The sequence below is a fragment of the Schistocerca serialis genome, chromosome 8 (genome assembly GCF_023864345.2).
Source record: "Schistocerca serialis cubense isolate TAMUIC-IGC-003099 chromosome 8, iqSchSeri2.2, whole genome shotgun sequence".
NCBI classification, from domain to species: Eukaryota; Metazoa; Arthropoda; class Insecta; order Orthoptera; family Acrididae; genus Schistocerca; species Schistocerca serialis.
In genome coordinates this window covers 407,856,693-407,880,012 of record NC_064645.1, presented here as the reverse complement: position 1 = coordinate 407,880,012, position 23,320 = coordinate 407,856,693, and the positions used below count along the sequence as shown (strand labels likewise).

The window sequence follows — 23,320 nt, the reverse complement described above, 5'->3', positions numbered from 1 at the left end:
ACATTGCCAAGAGGGCAACTAACGCATGCGAACTTGTGCATGCATTATTTACACAAAATGGAGACTGTGCGTAATTGTGCATTGCTTCCGAATTACGTGGAAATCTTTTGCGCTGTTTTGCTGCTTCTGGTGTGTTATGTAGTAAGTTGAGGTTATGCTTTAAGGTGTTTTATGTGCAACTATGGCTTTTTGCTCAGAAGAATGCAGTCTGAAATTTATAGATGATTACAGACAAAGGGAAGTCATATGGAACACTATTTCTGAAGATTATTTACATAAAAATTTGAGATGTATTGGCCTGAGCTTTAAGTACTAGATAAAAAGTATCCGATCATATAACTGTAAAAAATAAGGTGAGCCTCGAACTAGGAAAAGAGATGTAGCAGCTTAAAAATTTATTAAAAATGTTATATGAAAAGTGTGGGCGAATATTCTTGCCATGGCGACTCAATAAAACAACAACTGAGGAGCCTCAAATTTCAACAAAAGAAAAAATGAAGCATGTGTTGCTCCTCAACAAACTACTAGAAATTTAAAGGCAGGAAACTGATTGCGCAAAATATACAAAACTGGAAAATACAACGTCTGTTGTAGTAAATTCTGACGTTTGTGACATTCAAGACTGTCGAGTACAAGGATATATTCTTTTATTGTTAAAATTGTGTAAACAACATTTTCATAAAATAAAGTATGAACGACGTACGGTATTGAAAGCCAATTAACTTATACATATCGACTAAGAACCTCTGTTAGGTATTTCTCAGTTTCAGGAATAATCACTGAAACGTTTTGTTTTAAATGCGAAATAAACAGTTCAAGCTGGTTTCTAGCTAACGAAATGTTACTGCCAGACTTATCGCTGCACTTTCCCAAATATAAAAGCTAAAAACTCGCTGTGACCTTATGATTTTTGCAAATATAACGTCGCCATCACTGAATATCTCGTACCTTGTTGCTTAGATACTTTTTTTTTCCTACAGTCGCCTTATGTTTTTCTTCTCTGTTGCCTTTCCATCACAATAAACGCGGCACAAACTCTCGAGCAAAGACGGGGATGCATAGCAGACTGCTTGCGCAAAGAGGAAATGTATGGACACCTGAACGCGCATTGTGCATGAAGTTCATGATTGGCTGCAAACGATCACCACGCAGCCGAACACGATCCTTCACAGTCAGTGATCGGTTCAGTTGGGCCGGTGGACCCAGTCCATTCCGTGTAAACACAGCCCGTAACATTTTGCTTCCTCGACCATTTTGCACAGTGCATTGTTGAGAACTTGGGTCCATGGTTTCATGGGGTCAGTGCCACACTCGAACTCTACCCGATAGCTCTTACTGATATCAGGACTCATCTGAACAGGACACGGGTTTCCATTTATATAGGGGTCCAGCCGATATGGTCATGACTCAAGGAGAGGCGCAGCAGGCGATGTGCTGTTAGCAAAGGCACTCGCGTTGGCCGTCTGCTGCCATAGCTAATTAACGTAAAATGTCGCCGCATTGTCCTAACGGATACGTTCGTCGTAGGTCCCACTTTGATTTCTGTGGTTATTTCACGCAGTGTTGCTTGTCTGTTAGTGACGACAACTCTAAACAAACCCCACTTCCATCGGTCGTTAAGAGAACGCCGTCCGCCACTGCGTTGTCCGTGGTGAGAGGTAATGCCTAAAATTTGGTATTCTCGGCGCCCTCTTGACACTGTGAATCTCGGCGTATTGAATTCCGAAACGATGCGTTACGGTAAGTTGAAAAAAGGAGCGGCAGGGGGGGGGGGGGGGGGGGAAGGGATAATTATATGTGCGTATGATAAACCCATACCCTCAAAAATATTTCTCTCTTTCATACTACCTCTGTGTAAGTAATGAATTAAAATTTTAATGTATTCAGTATAATAATTGCTTTGTTTAAAAGGAATAAGCGTCTGGCTTTATTTAAAATGTTAAAAAGAATTGAGGTTATACAGCCTGTCCTACATAATTAAATATTACATACTATCTCCTCTTTTTTTTCCAAAGAAAATTTTATTCAACTGCAGTGTGTAGTGTGCACTCTGTGGTGGTGGGGAGGGGGGGATAATTATGCAGAATTGCGCATCCAGTACAGTGTAAGATTTCCTCTGATATGGTGATACAGGTAGGCAAACTTTCGTCAATGTTTCTGTTATATGGCTTTCCTCCAAATTAACTTTGTAAGCCAAACTATTTGTCTAAACAGGTAGCACATCTTTAGGGGACACATGATCCTTAACTTTATTTGGTGCTAAGAGAAATAAATTTGTGATGAATGAAAGTACATGTGTATCGTGAGAGCTAAAGAAAGTTAAGAGAGAAGAATTCATTCAATTTAAAAGCAATATTTTCTTTTCTGAATTGTTAAAAATTTCCCAGGACAGTACGATCATATATCGATTAAATACAGAGTATGTGAAGGAACTTGCCCCCCTTCTTGCAGTGGTGTACCGTAGGTCTCTAGAAGAGCGTAGCGTTCCAAAGGATTGGAAAAGGGCACAGGTCATCTCTGTTTCCAAGAAGGGACGTCGAACAGATGTGCAGATATCTCTAACGTCGATCAGTTGTAGAATTTTGGAACATGTATTATGTTAGAGTATGACGACTTTTCTGGTGACTAGAAATCTACTCTGTAGGAATCAGCATGGGTTTCGAAAAAGACGATTTTGTGAAACCCTGCTCGCGCTATTCATCCACAAGACTCAGAGGGCCATAGACACGGGTTCCCAGGTAGGTGCCGTGTTTCTTGACTTCCTCAAGGCGTTCGATACAGTTCCCCACAGTCGTTAGATGAACAAAGTAAGAGCATATGGACTATCAGACCAACTGTATGATTGGATTGAAAAGTTCTAGATAACAGAACGCAGCATGTCATTCTCAATGGAGAGTAGTCTTCCGAAGTAAGAGTGATTTCAGGGGCGCCGCAGGGGAGTGTCGTAGGACCGTTGCTATTCACAATATACATAAATGACTTTGTGGATAACATCGGAAGTTCACTGAGGCTTTTTGCGGATGGTGCTGTAGTATATCGAGAGGTTATAACAATGGAAAATTGCACTGAAATGTAGGAGGATCTGCAACGAATTGACGCATGGTGCAGGGAATGACAATTGAATCTCAATGTAGACAAGTGTAATGTACTGCGAACACACAAAAAAAAAGATCCTTTACCATTTAGCTACAATACAGCAGGGCAACAACTGGAAGCAGTTAATTCCATAAATTATCTGGCAGTAGACATTAGGAGTGATTTAAAATGGGATGATCATATAGAGTTGATGGTCGATAAAGCAGATGCCAGACTGAGTTTCGTTGGAAGAATCCTAAGGAAATGCAATCTGAAAACAAAGGAAGTAGGTTACAGTACACTTGTTCGCCCACTGCTTGAATATTGCTGACCATTGTGGGGTCCGTACCAGATAGGGTTGATAGAAGAGATAGAAAAGTTCCAACGGAGAGCAGCACGCTTCGTCACAGGATCATTTAATAATTGTGAAAGCCTTACAGAGATGATAGATAAACTCCAGTGGAAGACTCTGCAGGAGAGACACTCAGTAGCTCGGTATGGGCTTTTGTTGAAGTTTCGAGAACATACCTTCACCAACGAGTCAAGCAGTATATTGCTCCCTCCTACGTATATCTCGTGAAGAGACCATGAGGATAAAATCAGAGAGATTAGAGCCCACACAGAGGCATATCGACAATCTTTCTTTCCACGAACAATACGAGACTGGAATGGAAGGGAGAACCGATAGAGGTACTCAAAGTACCCTCTGCCACACACCGTCAGGTGGCTTGTGGAGTATGGATGTAGAAGTAGATAATGTGTCACTGATCTCAGTTGTACTAGGGCTGCAGTACACGCCAAGTGCCTATTTGCTTTCACCGCCCTGAGTGGAATGCTTAAGTTCTAATACATGTTCACCAACCTGCAGTCTTGTATAGTCGTTGTCCCCTGCGCAGAAAACAGCACGTGGGTCATGAATCCGTTATATTAAGATTGTAAGAAACTCTTAACGAAGAACTGATCTTATGTGAATAATTAAATTTTCAATAAGTTTGTATATGCGGGATGCCACTCGCTTTTTATTAGCAGAACACGAGAAACTGCACAATAACATTCCATTTCGGAGCCAGAAATAATTTCCCTTCCTCAAAAAAATTATGAACTGCTCATTTCCATACTTACAAATGGTTCAAATGGCTCTGAGCACTATGGGATTTAACTTCTGAGGCCATCAGACCCCTAGAACTTCGAACTACTTAAATCTAACTAACCTAAGGACATCACACACATCCATGACCGAGGCAGGATTCGAACCTGCGACCGTAGCGGTCGAGCGGTTCCAGACTGTAGCGCCTAGAACCGCTCGGCCACACCGGCCGGCTCCATACTTACAGCTCTCATATTTACGAACTAGACATTGCAAAGTAAGTATTAACTGATTCTGCGACTGACAACATGTCTGTCCTCCTACACTGCCAAATCAGTTTTATTTTTAAAAACAATGATTGCTATTAAAATATTACCTGACACTGACCGCGGCAGACAACATGTCTGTTCAACACTGCCGAACCAGCTCTGATCTTACAGCCGAACCACTTCGCCTGTCAAGTTAGGCGCGATCCGAAGACCTACCGAAGTGCTTCGTCTGCCTTTTCGTTTAGCAGTTGTTTGTCATTCTGCTAGTTATTCATACTTGTGAAATAATGGAATGATGACGCTATTGGGAGATCCTTTAATGTGAAATGCAAGTAAATAGGCTGTTTCGTTTGTTTAATATGAATAACAGAACATTATCATTTTGGCGCGCAACTTCGGAACGCAGCAGCCAATCGCGGAGAATGACCACTGTTTACGCGGTTTTTCTCACCCGAGACCCGTACCGAACAAACCATCTGTCATCGGTACCTACATCACATTATGTTATCTTGCCTCTTCTGCCTTCTCAAATACTCTAAGAAGAGCTTGTACATGAATATGATGGCTGCAAAGCGAGAAATATTACAGCGTCTATCTCCAACTACCAATCCGCCTTCAAAGTCTGTTAATTCCGTCGTATGGCCATAATCACGTATGAAACCTATGCACCCGAATCACATGAGTACAAATGACAGTTCCACCAATGCACTGCGTTTTTATACCTTGTGTACACCATACTGCCACGTTCATATCGCTGTCCCATGACTTGTCACATCAGTGTAAATCTATGCTTTAGACAAACTCTGCTTTTCATCCTACAAGTGAATCCTTCCATTTGGTTGGTCCACTACTGGACCTAATCGATTCCATTTGATATCCTACTGCATTCTTAGTCCCTCGTTTTTGCATGGTACGACTGACTGTGAATCACGAGAAAATTTTGCATGTTTGTGAAGTTTACAGTTTTAAGTTTTGTTTATATCAAGTAACTGCTCGCAAGCTTTGTACGAAAGTAAAATCCCACACTATCTGACTGTGGACTTGTTTACTGTTCTTCCGACATAACTGCAGAGCACGCAGCCGTTTTCATTTGCGAAAAATGTAACTTTTCTCATCGAATTATTCGCGAAGTCTACATCTACATCGATACTCTGCAAATCACATTTAAGTGCCTGGCAGAGGGTTCATCGAACCACCTTCACAATTCTCTATTATTCCAATCTCCTTTAGCGCGCGGGAAGAATGAACACCTATATCTTTCAGTACGAGCTCTAATTTCCCTTATTTTATCTTGGTGATCGTTCCTCCCTATTTAAGTCGGTGTCAACAAAATATTTCCGCATTCCGAGGAGAAACTTGGTGATTGGAATTTTGTGAGAAGATTCCGTCGAAACGAAAAATGCCTTTCTTTTAATGATGTCCATCCCAAATCCTGTATCATTTCTGTGACACTCTCTTCCATATTTCGCGATAATACAAAACGTGCTGCCTTTCTTTGAACCTTTTCGATGTACTCCGTCAGTCCTACCTGGTAAGAATCCCACACCGCGCATCAGTATTCTAAAAGAGGACGGACAAGCGTAGTGTAGGCAGTCTCCTTGGTAGGTCTGTTACATTTTCTACGTGTCCTGCCAATGAAACGCAGTCTTTGGTTAGCCTTCCTCACAACATTTTCTGTGTGTTCCTCCCAATATAAATTGTTCGTAATTGTAATACTTAAGTATTTTGTTGAATTTAGATTAGACTGATTTCTCGTGTAACCGAAGTTTAACGCGTTCCTTTTAGCACTAATGTGGGTGACCTCATACTTTTCGTTATTTAAGGTCAACTGCCACTTTTTGCACCATTCAGATATTTTTTCTTAATTGTTTTGCAGTTTGTTTTGATCTTCTGATGACTTTATTAGTTGATATACGACAGCGTCAACTGCAAACAACCGAAGATGGCTGCTCAGATTGTCTCCCAAATCGTTCATATAGATAAGGAACAGCAAAGGGCCCACAACACTAACTTGGGGAACGCCTGAAATCACTTCTGTTTTACTCGATGACTTTCCGTCAATTAGTACGAACTGTGACCCCTCTGACAGGAAATCGCAAAACCAGTCACATAACTGAGACGATATTCCATAAGCACGCAATTTTACTACGAGCCGCTTGTGTGGTACAGTGTCAAAAACCTTCCGGAAATCCAGTAATATGGACCCGATCTGAAATCCCTTGTCAATAGCACTCAGCACTTCATGTGAATAAAGAGCTAGTTGTGTTTCACAGGAACGATGTTTTCTAAACCCATGTTGACTGTGTGTCAATAGACCGTTTTCTTCGAGGTAACTCATTATGTTCGAACACAATATATGTTCTAAAATCCTGCTGCATATCGACGTTAACGATATGGGCCTGTAATTTAGTGGATTACTCCTACTACCTTTCTTGAATATTGGCGTGACGTGAGCAACTTTTCAGTCTTTGGGCACGGATCTTTCGTCGAGCGAACGGTTGTATATGATTGTTAAGTATGGAGCTAATGTGTCAGCATACTCCGAAAGGAACCTAATAGGTACACAGTCTGGACCAGAAGACTTGCTTTTATGAAGTGATTTGAGTTGCTTCCCTACTCCGAGGATATTTACTTCAAACGTTACTCACGTTGGCAGTTGTTCTCGATTCGAATTCTGTAATATTTACTTCGTCTTCTTTTGTGAAGGCATTTCGGAAGGCTGTGTTTAGTAAGTCTTAAATAACATGGGCTGTAACTGTCCTTACTGCATGCTATCGGATTTGCAGTCCAGACATAAAGGTGGATTATGCAGGGATGTTGCGTGAACGCACCATCGGCAGACACGTAAATGATTGAGAGTTGCAGTTCTCTGTGAAAGGTACGTCGGCCACCAAAGTGCATCAGAGTTGTGTGTGTTTAGTATCGTTACCAGGCCTCACAGGGAACACAAGGGGAGTTCAACAACTAACGCAATGTCAATTTCAGTTGAAAAAATGTGGAATTTGTTGTGGGACAGCGTGGAATATTCCCGCTTCAGCCCCTAAAGTTTCAAGGGTCGATAGGTGGCGCTATTTTCACGGATTTTAAAGGTCAGTTCGGTTTTATAAGTTAAGATTTTTTTAGTCTTGTTTTACAACCTAAAATTAAAAATGATACAAACGTTATTTTTTTAAAAATGCCTAAAAATTAGGGTGCGTCTTATTGTCCGTAAAATACGGCACATGTCGCGCAGGGGGAAAAAAAGGGGGGTGCACACACAGAGGCATTTAGACAAGTCTTTTTCCCTCGCTCAACACGGGTTAGAATGCAATAGAAAGTCGATAAAAATACCGGTATGATGTACCCTCTGCCATGCAGTGTACAATAGTTTGCAGAGTATTTAAGTAGATGTAATTGTAGAAGGGCAACGATTTGAATATCCAAGTTTATTGACATTACCATGCTGCAACGTTTATTCGAGTTTTGTTTTTGTTACCTTCCTTAACTCGTAAAAATTTGTTTTGCAAGCCTCTTCATCTTCCAGTACCTACTGCAGCGTACATCCTTCTGAATCTGCTTAGTGTATTCATCTCTAGGTCTCCCTCTACGATTTTTACCCTCCACGCTGCCCTCCAGTACTAAATTGGTGATCCCTTGATGCCTCAGAACATGTTCTACCAACAGATCCCTTCTTCTAGTCAAGTTGTGCCACAAACTCCTCTTCTCTCAAATTCTATTCAATACCTCCTCATTAGTTATGTGATCTACCCATCTAATCTTCAGCATTCTTCTGTAGCACCAAATTTCGAAAGCTTCTATTCTCTGCATCAAACCAGTCTCAGGACTGAAAACAACAACAACAACAACAATGTAGACGTACATAGTAAAACCTCTTATCTTAAAAAGCATTCCGTAAGCATATGAGTTGTTCGTCCGTGCAAGGACGGTGGCACACCCAAGAACACAAAGGCCTCACTATATTGTACCGGTCACGCATCATGACGTTGACGGAAACGCTGATTCAGCCTTCTGGAAGGCGACCTAACACCCTACAGTACTTCGCGGACGACAGCGGATGGGGTGTAGGGCGTCCCACTGGAAGCGAACATTTTGCCGTGCGCCTCACCGGCCGCTGGTGTTGCGAACAAAGATCTGTAAGGAGGCGCGGAGTGCGCTCTGCAATCGATCAGAGAGAGGCAAGCGACCCCGAGTCCGAGGGCTGCGCTCCGGTGCGCCTGCACCCGCGCTGCACTGACACGTGGGCCGCACGTGCACTCCAAGCGGGGCACTTCCCTGGGATGACTATTCGGCAATGCACAGATTTCCTATACAGGCTCAACAGACCTGGAACCAGGCGCAGTAAGATGAATCGACGAGGAGTCGCGACAGACTGACGGAAGGAACGTTCATGTTTGGTCATGTCCATGAACATGCTGTGAATGAAGTTGCCCAATTTGGTGGTGTAGCAATGGGGACTATCCAAAGTCTCTACAAGAAATGGTGTAACACTCGCAGCCACGTCACACTGTATAAGAGAATTTGTCGTAAAAGAACCCTAACTGACAGGGACTAGAGACACTTGTTACAACTTAAACATAAACCGGCACGCATTCGATGGACCAAAGAGCACAGAAACAGTTCGTGGCTGGCTGTAGGCGAACAGTGTGCCCAGAGCAGTCCTGGTTTTGCCTGTTTTCGAAAGACGCGTGGCGTGGAATGCTCCAACGGCCCGACGAGGCGTTTAACCAGCTGTGCGTAAAGGCGGCAGTTCAGGCCGAAGGCAGCGCTGTGATGTTTTGGGGGTACTTTTCGTATCATGACTTGGACCTATTCCTGTACGAACCACAATTTTTATTTCAACATTCTCAGTGACCAAATATTGCCCTATCTTCTACATCTTCATGATGAGTAATATGTGGACAGTCCCTCCTTCCAAGACAACGGCTGCCGTTCGAAGAGATTTCGGGATTGCAAAAGGTCGTCGTAAACCGATTGCAATTCCGAAATCTCTTCGAATATTTAATTCGGCGGGAAAATTTTAAGTTTCACAACAGCTGCCATGTTCACAGCTTGCGTCCATACATTCCTGATTTTATGAATTCTCGGTCATCTGGCGCACCTGTCCTGGTCCAATATATCGCCCGCATAGAAAGTGTCGGGAAATATTTGGAAACAAGTTTAAACGTAGTAACAACTACCCCCCCCCCACCATTTGGCGGGATTTAAACAATAATGGATGGTTTTAGCTGCATATAGCATGTCTTGAGAATAGTGGCCTTTATCCACGCTAGAGGTGGCGTTACAGAGTATTGGTGTAATGCCTCGTGGGGGTGACCGATTTTTTGTCCAGTGATCTAGCGAATCAAGTTACTTTTGTCCGGATTGTGGCTGTTTGCACGCCGCTTATCTGGAGATACAATAAATCATAACAATGTCCGGATACTACAGTATCTCGGATTATGCAGTTACGGAGAGTATTCCGAAAGAGCCGTTCGGTCGTAAACATATGCGTTAGGAAAAGCTTTCTTCTCTTTTCTAGGTGTCCACCGTACACGTCTATGCACTTTTCGTACGACTGCACTAGCTTCTTCATCCTCTGTTCAGTTTTGTCCCTGATAACTGAACCAATTGACACCAGCGGTTTTGGTCCATCGTCACATTCGAATTGTTGCTCACTAAACCTTTGTTTCCACGTGCAAAATGACGTAACAGTCGCTGTGTGCAACGTCGGGAGTGTAGGGTAGGTGGTTGGATGGTAGACGCGTCCCTTGCGGAAATGGCGAATCTTATCGTCGATAAGAACAGTGGTGGCTGGACTGCGTTGTAGTGGACTATAGCGGATAAAGTTTCCCTTTTCTTCCCAGCAAACAGTAGTCACCATTTCTCGACTTGAGTTAGAAGATTATTTGAATTTTCCGGTTTGGTGTTGTCAATGGCGCTACTACATTGGCTGTTTTGCCTGTACGGGGAAAAACAAGTCATCTACATCATGTCGATAGCAGTCCAAACACGGTGGTTCGCATGAAATTCACTCAAGCGTTTTCGGTACCCACTTTGCGAAACCTCAGATTTTTCGTGGCAACTATGCAAATAGTGGGACGTCCAAGACCGGGAAATTCATCAACCTGAGCACAAATAGTTCACCTGATGGCAATTTTTCGTCCGCTTAGGCCTGCCTTTCCACTCGCCACCAGGATCATTTGTATGGCCACCTCTGAAGTCTATAACGTGCTGTCAAGCCTTTTCTTCACTAATCACTGTAGGCTCATCTAATGGGCATAACTCTAGATGAATCTGAGCAGCTGTAGATGCTTTCGCAAATAAAAGTCGAATTACACCACGCATTTTGCACCTGGCAGGAGCAATGTTTCCCAAAGTCATTCACCCACAATGAAAAGACTACCTAATCAAAACAATGAGTTTCATGAACTTGTAATCAATGGATGGCATTCCATTCATATGAGTACAGTTGCTAGTGCAACACTTTTATTATTTTAACAACTGAAGCATTAAGGTAACTTGAGGCAACAGCTACCAGTGGACAGACAGAGTGTGTGTGTGTGTGTGTGTGTGTGTGTGTGTGTGTGTGTGTGTAGAGGGAGTAGGGAAAGGGTAGAAGGGCATGGAGATGGGCAATGTGCAAGGGCACTGACAAGCTCCCGCTCTTTAAATGGGGCATTATAGGATTCACTGGGCAATGCACAAAGCAGGTGTAAAGCTTAACAGTTGCTGTAGCTCAGCCAGGTGGTGGAAAAAACTGCCACAATACCACTGGAGCACTGGAGGATGCCGTCATCGTACGACTGGGAAGGCATGAAACAATCAATGAGGTAGTCTACGCCTCAGGGTCACCTGCTGCCACCGACTTATTTCCTGAACAGGCTATATCCATTGTGTCTGAGGGTCTGGCAAGATCTAGGCCCTCAGCGGGTACCAGAATCTTCACCTCATCCTCAGACGCAAAGCTTGTAGGCAGCAGTGATGTGGGTGCCACCACAATTCCCTCGGTCTTTCTGGATTTCTCTCGATGATCTTTGGGATCCTCTGGCTGGGAGGGCTTCGCTGATTCAGTCTCCAGGACTGAGGATCATGAAGCCCTACGGCGGTTGCCTTTGGGCACTTCAGCCACTGGCGGGTGTCACCTTTCCCACTAGCAGAAACCTGGGAAGGGACTGATGCAAAGGACCCCTTCCTAGCTGAGAAGTGGAACTGGTGTCCCCGATGGTTGGGGGGGGGGGGGGGGGGGGGACAGTGCTCCCGAAGTAGGTGGCGCAGGAGCAACAGGGAGGGAAGTGCCCCCCACCATCATGGGGGCAGGTATAGTCTTCTGGCCCTGAGAGCCGAATGAAACTTGCAGAACTGATGGGCCTACAACTGTCCTCGTAGTGGTGGCATAAGAGGTGGTCATAGCCACAGGATGTAGGCACTCAAATTTCTTCTTGGCCTCAGTGTAGGTCAGTCGGTCCAGGGTCTTTTATTCCACGATTTTCTTTTGTCGCTGTAAAATCCTGCAGTCTGGCAAGCAAGGGGATTGATGCTCTCCACAGTTTCACAGATGGGAGGTGGGGCACATGGAGTATTGGGATGGGATGTATGACCACAATCTCGAGACGTGATGCATGAAGTACAACGGGAAGACATATGGCTGAACTTCCAACACTTAAAGCACTGCATCGGGGGAGGGATATAGGGCTTGACATCACAGCGGTAGACCATCACCTTGACCTTATCAGGTAATGTGTCACCATTGAAGACCAAGATGAAGGCACCAGTGGCAACCTGATTATGCCTCGGACCGTGAAGCACGCACCAGACAAAATGAACTCCTCGTCACTCTAAATTGGCGCGCAGCTCGTCGTCAGACTGCAAAAGAAGGTCCCTGTGGAATATAATACTCTGAACCACATTCAAGCTCTTCTGAGGCATGATGGTAACAAAAACATCCCCCAGCTTATCTCAAGTGAGTAATGCCCGTGAGTGGGTAAAGGATGCCATTTTTATCGAGACTGACCATGACCGCATTTTGGAAAAGCCCTCCACCTCTTCAAACTTGTACTCTATATGCTCTACAAACAACTGAGGCTTCATCGAGACGAAGGAGTCCCCATCAGCTCTCGTACATACAGGGTACCGGGATGAATAAGGTTCGCTGATATCCTTAGCCTCGCGTTCCTCCCATGGTGTGGCCATGGACAAGAACGATTTAGGATCATATTTCTTTGCATTGTACTGAGACTTGGAACACTTAGAGACTGCTGGTGTTTGATCACCGGCAAGTGATGACGTGGTACACGTCATCGCGCGTCATCCACCCTGATGCCACCCACTACGATCAGGGGCTCTCCCCACAGGTGCCACCCAGCCGCAGCAAAGGCCACCTGGCAGGATGGCCATTGCCAGGAGTCTTTATGCCCTAGGGTGGCAGGCGTCTACTTCTTGGCCTACGTGGGGAGTTAATGGTGCAGGCATTATCAGTGCAATCCCTGTGCAGTCAGGGGGCAACAACCAATAGGGTACATGGCAGCCCCACCACAACGGACTGGATACTGTGCTGGATATGAGGTGCAAAGAGTTCCGTGGTCTTCATCGGTGCAGAAAACGGCACTGCATAGTGGGTGGAGGAAAACACCCAGGAAAATTGCCTTGCCCAAAGAGATGGAGGATGAGCAGGACTGCAATGGCACAACGAGAAAGTGGGCTAAAGAGCTCAATGCACGATGCATCGTGTAAGGCGCCCTTCCCCAATTGGCTCGCTCTTGGGGAAAATGTTGAAAACTGGAGGTCAAACCCTACAGGGGACCATCACATGCAGGCCGAAAGGTGTGAGACTCCTTTCAGTCGCCTCTTACGACAGGCAGGAACAGCTTGGGCCTATTCTAACCCCCGGGCCTGTAGGGGTGGAGAGTGAGTAAAGGAAGGGAAGAGGTGGAGGAAAGAGACATGGAAAGGGAGAGGGAAAAGAAAGTGAAGGGGAGGAGAGAGTGGAGTAGGGGAGAGGAAGTGTGGGTGCAGACCCTCCTGACACACTCGTAAATGTATAAAACCTGTGTTTTCATGTAATTTGTTCTGAGCAAGAAACAATTCAAGTAATAATGAAAATACAATTTATGTGCATTGCAACAGCAAATTTTATGGAGCGGGAAAGATAAAGTGCGTCAACCGTATGTAGGACTACCTGCTGGCATTATATAAAGAGAATAGATGACGTGTGAATCAGTTAGGCACATTCAGTACTGCACTGTTGTGTGGAATAGGTTGTCTTTAATGTTTCCCACAGATTCTATATGTTGCAAGGTAGATATTTCACATGTTGAAATGGCAACTGAGATGACTGCAATGGTGTTCACTTGTATTAACTTTTGTGGAATTTTTGAGTGATAGGAGAGGTACTTTGAATTCTATATTGTACTCTTCCAGCCACTTTAGATTACTAATAGTAGTGCAAGAAGTCTCATTATATTGTTGTATGTGTGGAAGTGATGTCTGAGGATGAATTTTCAACAATGCAGTCCAAAGTGTCTTCTATGTAGATTTACAGTTTTACGAATGACAAAGCAATGTTTCCCCAATTCTTTGTGATAATTCAACGACGACTGTAAAGTTTCATAACTTTTCACATATCTGTTTCACTGGACTGCATAAATACCACTGAGCTATTCATCACATCCCTTTTCTGATCACAGAAGGAATGCATGCTGGGCCTATGAGCTACAATCTTAACTACTGCTGGTCCACTGTTCTATACATCCCAAAATTTTTGATTCATTTGGGTTTCTTTTTTTTTGTTAATAATTTTCACAAATGTTACTGCCTGTTCACTAGTTCCACATGGTCTTCCAAATTAGGTTTTTAGCAAATGAATTAACCCATAACTGCTTCTTGCAAGTCACATAATCATTCCAATTTTGATTCAAGAATTATGGTCTTGAATACTGGTTTTTAGCTCTCACAATAATTTTCAAGCTATGTAAATCCTCTGTCACATATGGGTTGTCAAAAGACTACATGGTTTTTAGAATGTTGTTTAATGTGGAAAAGTGATCTTGTGTGGAATGAACTACTGGACAGACCAGGAAGTAATACATTTCCTTTATGTAATTGAAGAGAGGCACCTTTTATTATTATGAGATGGAATTATACATAAGGCTGAAATATTTGGTGAATTGACAAAATTTAACTGTATGGCAACAACATTATATATTGCACAGGTGGCAAGTTTTCAAACTGATAAACAACTTCTCTCTTTTCCTGGCACAGGCCCTCATACACATACAATTACTGGTGACAAAATATTTGCCAATTCTGCACAAACAAATAGGAATGTGTGTAGATTCAGAAATTTTCTAGACATTCGAAGTCCCAAAAATGTTGGTATTACTATTGAGTTCCTTCAGTAATCACTCCGTACTTTGTCTCCACAATGGGTGTACATGATAAGACAGCCACTCAGTGCACAAAGTAAATATGAAGCAGAAGGTAGAGATAACCAAGGAAGTTTTGCATTCAGCTACTTACTAAATTATTTGTTCACAATCACGTCTAGCACCCACGTATTTCATCTACAAAGTGAGTGAGTCTGTTACACTACTATTACGAATAAGTTACACGATCAATCTGTCAAAACCAACAACTCACTCTAAAAAAAGGCCCTTGCAAATAATCAACCTCACTCTTTTTTCCTATTTCTCTAATGAATGCCATCCCATTTATGTAACAGCTGTATACAAAAGTACTCTTTAAAGATAGTATGCAATGAAACATGTTTTACTTTTTCAGAGCCGTGAAACAGTTGATTATGTGAGGTCATTTGAACTGCAATATGGTTAGCAGATTATAGGTCAACGGAAGCGTCCGATTCCACCCGTCTGCTTTGAGCCATGACGTAACAGTGTTGTTGTGTGAGGTCATTACGGCGCGGAGTCTATGAGTTGGTTTTGTGTGTGTGTGTGTAAGTTTGCCGAGGTACTTCGCAGTGCCGAAATTTGTTGGTGGTAAGTAATTGTTTGTTTGGTTCTTTTTTTCTCAAGTCGTAATGTTTCGTGTATTTATTGTGTATCAAATGTGTTTTCATTTACTTAGGGATGTTTGACTTTTCAATTTTTGAGGTGTTGTGGTTTTGGTTCTGTTTCTCGTACTTATAGGTGTTGGTTTTTTCGTATCAATAGTTATGGTTGACCTACATAGATCAAGGGAAGTGTCTGATTCTCTTAGATTTTGCAATTACTTGTTTTGTTCGTCATTTTATGTGTTTTGGGATCGTGTTTTTTTTTCCTGTTATATTTAGCTTGTCCCCTCCGTAAAACCCCCAATTTCCCGCGGTTGTCCCGTTATTTTGATTGTATATTTGGAGGGAGATTTTATTGTCGTGTTTTTTGCCGCGTATATCTTGTGACATGATAGGCGGCATATTGGAGACACGTATAATAGTAATTTCCGCCATACTGATGTCGGGTCAGAGCAGACAGGTGGAATCGGACACTTCTGTAATCCCCAGATTACAGCCCATTGTCCAGAAACAGAACGAAATATATTTTTTAATATAAATTGAAAAGTTATTGACAGAAATATATCATTTGACAAAATATGCATGCTGAAATAATTTTAGTACTTACCTCAGCCCAGAAACAGACAATGAGGGATGCACCAGAAAGAACAAGGGGGTAGTAAGCACTCATTAGGCTACTTGACCACCCCTCTTCAAATGCAGTCTGTAGATACAAAATATTAACTTCTTCAGTCTAAGTACAATTTATTGAAACAGTAAATGTTATTGCCACTAAGCATTATATCACAACACTAATTATGGAACTGTCTTAAGTCTAATGCAGCCTAAGTAAGTATAATTACGTTTTACCTTATTATAATTTCATCTAAGTACCTCTGAGTATAATTGTATATAACTATGGCACAGACACGGTATTAAGTTCCACAGCATCATCAACAGATGTAAGAACTGTTTAACAAATGAATTGGTCAGTGGTAGACTAACATACGACATCAGAATCAGGTAAAAAATCAAAGACAGTATTGCAATGGAGTAGGATTCCACTTACATGCACACTATTCTTTACTTTCCCTACAACTACAAAAGATGAAGCTTATTTTCAAAATTTCATGTGCCCCAACTGACTGTTCCCAAATAATTTCAATTGAATTAAACCTGAACATAACAAAAGAGTCATTGTGTAACCAACTGCATACCTGAAATGATAAAACAACTGTCCATGAGCCACTGAAGTCAGAACAGCTAGAGCAGAACCAAACAAATATAAAAATGGATTGACAATTCTGATGCCTCTAAATCCCAGGTCCCTCTCAATTTGTGTATCTGTACCTCCTGTGTAAAGGTTTTTTCTCTCTTTTTCCCCATGTCACTTGGTTAGCAGACAATGTTTTGTCTCAGATATTATATTTTCATTTCTGATGTTTGTACTTCGGAGATATATTCATTTTGCAAGGTGGGTGAAGAACGAGGTAGAAGTGAGCTTATTGTGTTGGCTGCAGTTGCACTGTGTGCTGATGCTGGTAACAACTAACATGGCAGACGATGGGAACTCAATAGGACGAATCTTGAGTCAGTTCACCTTCTATGTTTAGTAAACAAACTTAGCTGGTATTTTATCCTACTGTTATATTTAATGATCGTATGGCATTGTTGGCCGGGAGGCCCCATTTGGGGGAGTTCGGCTGCAGTATTGCAATTCCTTTTTAGGTGACGCCACATCGGCGACTTGCGAGTCAATGATGATGAAGGACACACAACACCCAGTCCCCTGCTGGGATTCGAACCCAGGCCCCCTACGTGGAACACGGTAACGCTACCGCTGCACTATGGAGGCGGCCTTATCCTACTGTATATACCACCAAAAGGGATCATTAGATTCAGTGATTCTCATCGGTTATCATACACTGTTACCCGATTGCCTATGACTAATGTCAGCAAAGAACTACCATTTGTGTGCAATGCAAGGGCAGCAGACACTGTAGGTGCACTTTAGTCAAAGACAAATGTCACTGTTCACCTCTTAACATTTACTTACTGTTGTACCAAAGACATGTTTGTATTATGTTCTCCAGAAAGAAATAATGACACAGCTTATTATTTTTCATCACAAATACATAACAATGGCCAACAAGCTGACTACAAGCCATCTAGCATCCTACAGTCTGGTATTTTAGCTTAATATGTAGTTTCAATAGAACACTTTCAATAGTTTGGTTGACACAAAGAATTGCAATACCTCCTTAGATATCATAATATCCAAATGCATAAAGCTGAATTTTATTAATTTGCCTATTGCGAATACAATGTCCCATTTCTCATACTGCACAACAATTTAATTAATTATTACAAAGGTTATCATTATACTTTCCTCTTATGGTAGTGCTTACAGAAAGTTTAAATGTTGTTTCTAATATTAAAATATACTGAAGTTTAACAAATCTGAAGTCTTGTCAAAACAGTCCAGGCACTGTCTGATTTAATCGCTACTACTGATGGAACATCATGGCAAAATTCATCTGCGATGATAAAGTCACAAAATTATTACAATAAGTTAGTGTATATATCTGTTAACCTTCAAAATATTACAAGTACTTACTGGAGAAGTGAAGTATGCACCCCTAATGACAGCAGCCAAGAAGACTACAAAGTATAACAGCTTCTGTGTAGTTATTCGGCAGGCACGAAGAAAGGATGGGGCCTTCATGCGCTGCCATTCTGCTACAATGCACATTACTAGCTGCACAAGGCACACAAATGCAAGCAGGAAGAAAACAGTCGCAAATGCAACGAAGTAACTGAGGTTTGGTACATGGCAGTCTTTCCCATCAAACTGAATCTGAAACAATGTTTCACTATTAAGTAATAAGCAAATTTCTGAATAATAAATTTAAATCTCTTCTATTTTAATTTATTAACCTATAAAATAAAGCATAACTTTGCAAGTAATACTTCTGAAACTTATGAACACATATAAATATTAAATGATGAAATTTCATTAATGAATTATTAGAAATTCTACAGATTTTCCAGGTAGGGAGGTTCCCTGACATTTTTGAAAACAATAATCCTGCTTGCTGAATAAACAAGTAGTCTTACTGCAACAAAAATAAATAAACTGTATCATTGAAAAACAGTCATATTTCTTCCAGAGATTAAGTGGAAGAGTGTGAACAATACAATTTTAAGTAGCAAATTTATACCTAAGAACTGAAACACAGTCTAATCCTTCACAGAATGAGATACTGCAGGGAAGGTTGATAAAGAAATTTGTAAAAAGTGTGCAGAAGATTCGATGTGGACAGTTATTAGAAAGGTCTATCAGTGAGAATTCATGTGGGTAGGTGATAGGTTGAATGTAAAAAGAACAAGCAAAGATTAAGAATGTAAATTACAAAACGATTTAAATTAGTCACCAAAAGCAAGTAATATAGGAAATACAGAAGCGTCCGATCCCACCCGTCTGCTTTGACCCATGACATCACAAATATATGGGTGGGATCGGACGCTTAGGTCAACCCGTAATATATCCGGGAAGTGAAATCTGTAGATCTATGGAATAATGAATGAGAAGACAGGAATTAGAATGCCTAACAGAAGAAAAAAATTGATATCAGTCAGACTTAATTATGTCACCTATCACATTACTGATATAATGTTTCTCGCTTCCTTCATTAATCCTTATCTTGTTAGCCAGACAATTTCAAAGCATTTCAGTAGCCCTCTTTAACATTTATGTAGGGACTGTTGTTATACAATGGATAACCCACTTTCACACAAGAACTCTTCACAAACTTGTTTACTGTGTTCCACTACCCTTTAACAACACAGAAGTAGTGCACACCAATTTCAAATCTGCATTCAGGAAACCATCATTAACAACTGCCCGGAACTTGCCTCTAGTATAGATATTTATAATGACATCTCTTGATATTTTATGACTATGTAACTCTACAATAAAATCACTGTTGAGCATAAAAGAAAAGAGCACTCACCTCACAAAGACATGTCCCATTGTGGCATTCCCCATGTCCAGAACAGTTTTCCGCACAACTGTCATTCCACCCCATTATTCCAAACTTCACAAGCAAGGAAAGAGGACTCTGCGAGGACAGCATTAACATCTCTTCCATATTGCTATCCACTTCAGGAAATTAGTACTCCTACAAAAGATTAATCATACACATTCACAACAAAATAAATGATCAGTCTGAAATGTGTAATTTTGAGAATATCATTTTGATGTATATCATGCTTTATTTTGAAACATCAACTAACATAATACAGTTAGGAATAATTTACTGTTAGCATCAACTCACTTGGTTTCACCAAATTTTGGTTAAACAGCTACAAGGAAACAACTTACACCCGTAGAAAAATGTTTATGTCACATGCAACCATGCAAGCCAGTAAGTACTAAGCTGTTAATGGCAACGCCCTGCAGCAAGAAGGCACAAAACAATGAACAACATTTTTAACATCGCCGATGGGGGGGGGGGGGGGGGGGGGGCGCACTTGCTCCAAACATCGAACCAACACGTTGCAAACAGAATTCCGAGTCGGTATAAATCTGACGACAGATTCATCTAACGAAATAGTACAAGGAATAAAGCATTGCAATCCTTAATTCAGGAATCTTGCAAAGGCATGGAAATCGATGTAAAAATTCGTATGTAAACAGGAACATCACAAAAACAATAATGTTTTGTCACTTAGAAACAGTTTTAATGCATATCACGTTCGGGTTTTCAAAATCGAAATCTCGTTTCACAGTGAACATTTTAACACACAAATCGGATACTCTTTTGACAGCGCATCTCTGCCTTAGAAACTTACATCAGAATAAGTAGCTACATGCACGCACTTGGAGATCACTGTCTGACGCTGACGAGTTGCATAGATGTGAGCAAAACATACATTTTCTTACTTGTCACTAGTTGTTACTGGTACATAAACAATAAACCCACCTTGCAAACAGTTTAAACAAAGGATTGCTCGAAGGTCAGTTAATATTGAAGCATTCATGCGCCACTAGTTTCAAGGAACTGACAATTTGTTTATTACCACACAGACGTATTCGTATCATATTGTCGAGCGAAAGATGCATCACGTTTGACAGTCGTCACTTCGTGTTGCAAACTTCACTACGTACATCCACACATCACAGTTAACGTCCGACGACCGACTGTGTTGCAACCACAACACGACGTTACTCCTATCGACAACTGTTCAGTCGAGCTATCGCAGCAGGCAGTGTCGTATACGATAGAATCGATACGTGTGACGAAGGATGATACGCACGCTCATTATTCGAATACTTACTTTTATGTCCACACTCTGTAAACCACTGTGAAGCGAATGGCAGAGGAGAGAGGGTGCTACCCATGTACGCGCTTTTAGAGCTTTTTTCCGTTCCATTCATGTATGGGCCCTGGAAGAATAACTGCTTAAATGCCTCTGTGCGCGCTGTGAATAATCTAAACTTGCCTTGGCGATCCTTGCGGAACGATACGTTAGTTCATCACCTAGGATTGATTCTTGAAACTTTCTAAGTAGATTTCTATGTGATAACTCGCTTCTATCTTCAAGCATTTGCCAGTTCGGCTTTTTCAGCATCTCGGAGTGCTCTCCCTTAGGTAAAACAAACAAATCTTAGATCATCCGTGCTTCCCATCTTTCTCCTGTTAATCCTATTTGGTATGGGTCCCACACACTTGAGCAATATTCTGGGACGGGTCACACAAGGAGAAGTTCTTTCATTTTACGGTACTTTTAACTACAATCTGCGCACACTCAACCCAACCTGAGTGGTCTATTTAATAAGCAATGAAATAAAATTATGTTGGACACGATAAAGATTTTATGTCTTTTACGGTGTCGTCGAATTACAAAACACACAGCAGGACACTTCGTTCATGCTCCATCTGAATCCTCGAAGTCCATGCATGTCCCTTCACTAGCACCAACCACGCAGTTCTTTCAACATTCGTTTCCAGTTTTACTACTCTTTAGTATTTATTTCACTACTCCCCCAACTTTAAACAACGGTACACATTATCATATGCCAGTGAAGTTTTAGTAATCTCTCCCTACCATTCCTATCCTATCATGTAATCTACCCAGAGATATTTCCACTTTAACAGATTTTAGACTCCACGTTAGGTCTCTCCTCTTCGTTACTCCCTTCCCTTTCCAGTACCTTGTTTCGGGGTTTCGTTCCCACCCTTCTACCACTTCAATTTCTTTGCTTTTCCATTATTGTTGGCAGATGCAAAAAATTAAATCAAAAGTAATAAGAAAAATCTGTATTTTATAACTGCAAAATCAATTATTATTAGGAGAAAAATAAAATTTGTGAAATTACTGTATTGTATTGTATGTTAACTGGGGGCCTAGAAACGACGGAGAGGCTCCGTCCCCGCCGCAGCCGCAGTGGTCCACAACCCCACGACGACTACCGCAGTCCACTTCACCCCTCCGCCGCCCCACAGCTAACCACTCTTTCAGCGTTAATGAGCGGTTCGGACTCCGGTGGACCCCCCCCCCCCCCCTCCGCCCCTCCCAGGAAACGTCTCACACCAGACGAGTTTAACTCCTATGTTTGCTTGGTAGAATGGTGGCGTACGGGTACGTGGAGAACTTGTTTGCGCAGCAATCGCCGACATAGTGTAGCTGAGGCGGAATAATGGGAACCAGCCCACATTCGCTGAGGCAGATGGAAAACCGCCTAAAAACCATCCACAGACTGGCCGGCTCACCGGACCTCGACATAAGTCCGCCGGGCGGGTTTCGTACCGGGGACCAGGCGCTCCTTTCCAATCTGGAAAGCCGTGAAGTTACTGTACTAAATTTCCCCAATGTCTCGTGACAAATAGTTCGATAGAAACCAGTAGACAACCGCTATTATACACGGTATTGTTTGCGACGATTTCACACTATTACACAACTATTTTTATCTGTATTCCATAATTAAAACGCTTTGAAAATTTAACTTTGTCCCAGTTTGATTTTTCTGCAGAATGTTGAGCTTATTATTTTATCATTCTCTTCTTGTAGCATTTTAGTACATTTCACTGTTCATTAGTTAGATATATTCAGCGTTTACATTGAAGTCGTAACGGGCACTAATTTTTTTAACCTCTTGGAACGCAGAAGGCCTGAAATTGTTCCACTGTTCAGTCGATTCCTTGCCTTGGTTTTCATTCTATTCACTGTAGAAAACACTCTTTGAGCGCTAGCCGATGAATGGGGCAAGGACAAAAATGAGATCATTAATTTAGATATTTTTGGAAACATTGGTTCTCTGTCCCATCTCATTACATATCGAACCGCAACCCAGAATTCTGTCGGAACTGTGGTGACAATGTTAATACCATTATTTCGCAGCTCTCTCCACTCTATGTCTAGCTCTTGTAATTCGTCGTCTCCATTTAAAATCGGAAACTGTGATGCAAGTCCGATGACGAGATAGATTTGTTCTTTACATTTTCAGCGTCAAGAGCCTCTAAGTACTTCAACAGATGGTCACCGACATGAAATCTCTTGCTTATTCGTTGAACATCTTCGATGCTTGAAACATTTTAGTTTCTGGAGGCTTAGATTTTGCCTACAGTGAGGGGAATTTTAGCAACAAAATTAATATCATCTAATAGTTTAAAATAACCTGTACTTTTATACTGTACGTTCTCCATCGTTGACTTGGAGAGATAGTTATATTTTATGAAGCAGTCTAAAATTGTTCTCAGTGTACTAGCTATATAGTGGTAACTAGCATGAATTTGTGGTGCTTCACACTGTATTTTCAAATTCAGATCATTGAATAAGGATAGTATGAAACCCAGAGATAAAAGAAACAGTTTCGTAGTAGGGCTGTTCAGTATATGCTACACAATGTCACAGGCAAGAAGT

General features: G+C 41.8%; 1 protein-coding gene across 4 annotated transcripts in view; it reads right to left on the bottom strand.

Moving 5' to 3' along the window:
* LOC126416704 (uncharacterized) overlaps positions 1 to 23,320 on the bottom strand; it is a 307,969-nt gene that overhangs the window by 182,461 nt on the left and 102,188 nt on the right. For 2 of the 4 annotated variants that reach the window (XM_050084513.1, XM_050084516.1), the window contains exons 1-4: positions 20,380 to 20,620; positions 19,408 to 19,575; positions 18,012 to 18,251; positions 16,023 to 16,118 (exon numbers count right to left, since the gene is read on the bottom strand). In XM_050084513.1, coding sequence (XP_049940470.1) covers positions 16,023 to 16,118; positions 18,012 to 18,251; positions 19,408 to 19,545 — 474 coding nt within the window. In that variant the 5' untranslated portion in view covers positions 19,546 to 19,575; positions 20,380 to 20,620. Of the gene's footprint in view, positions 1 to 16,022; positions 16,119 to 18,011; positions 18,252 to 19,407; positions 19,576 to 20,379; positions 20,621 to 23,320 lie in introns of those variants that run through there. The other 2 variants (XM_050084514.1, XM_050084515.1) reach the window with 2 other exon arrangements.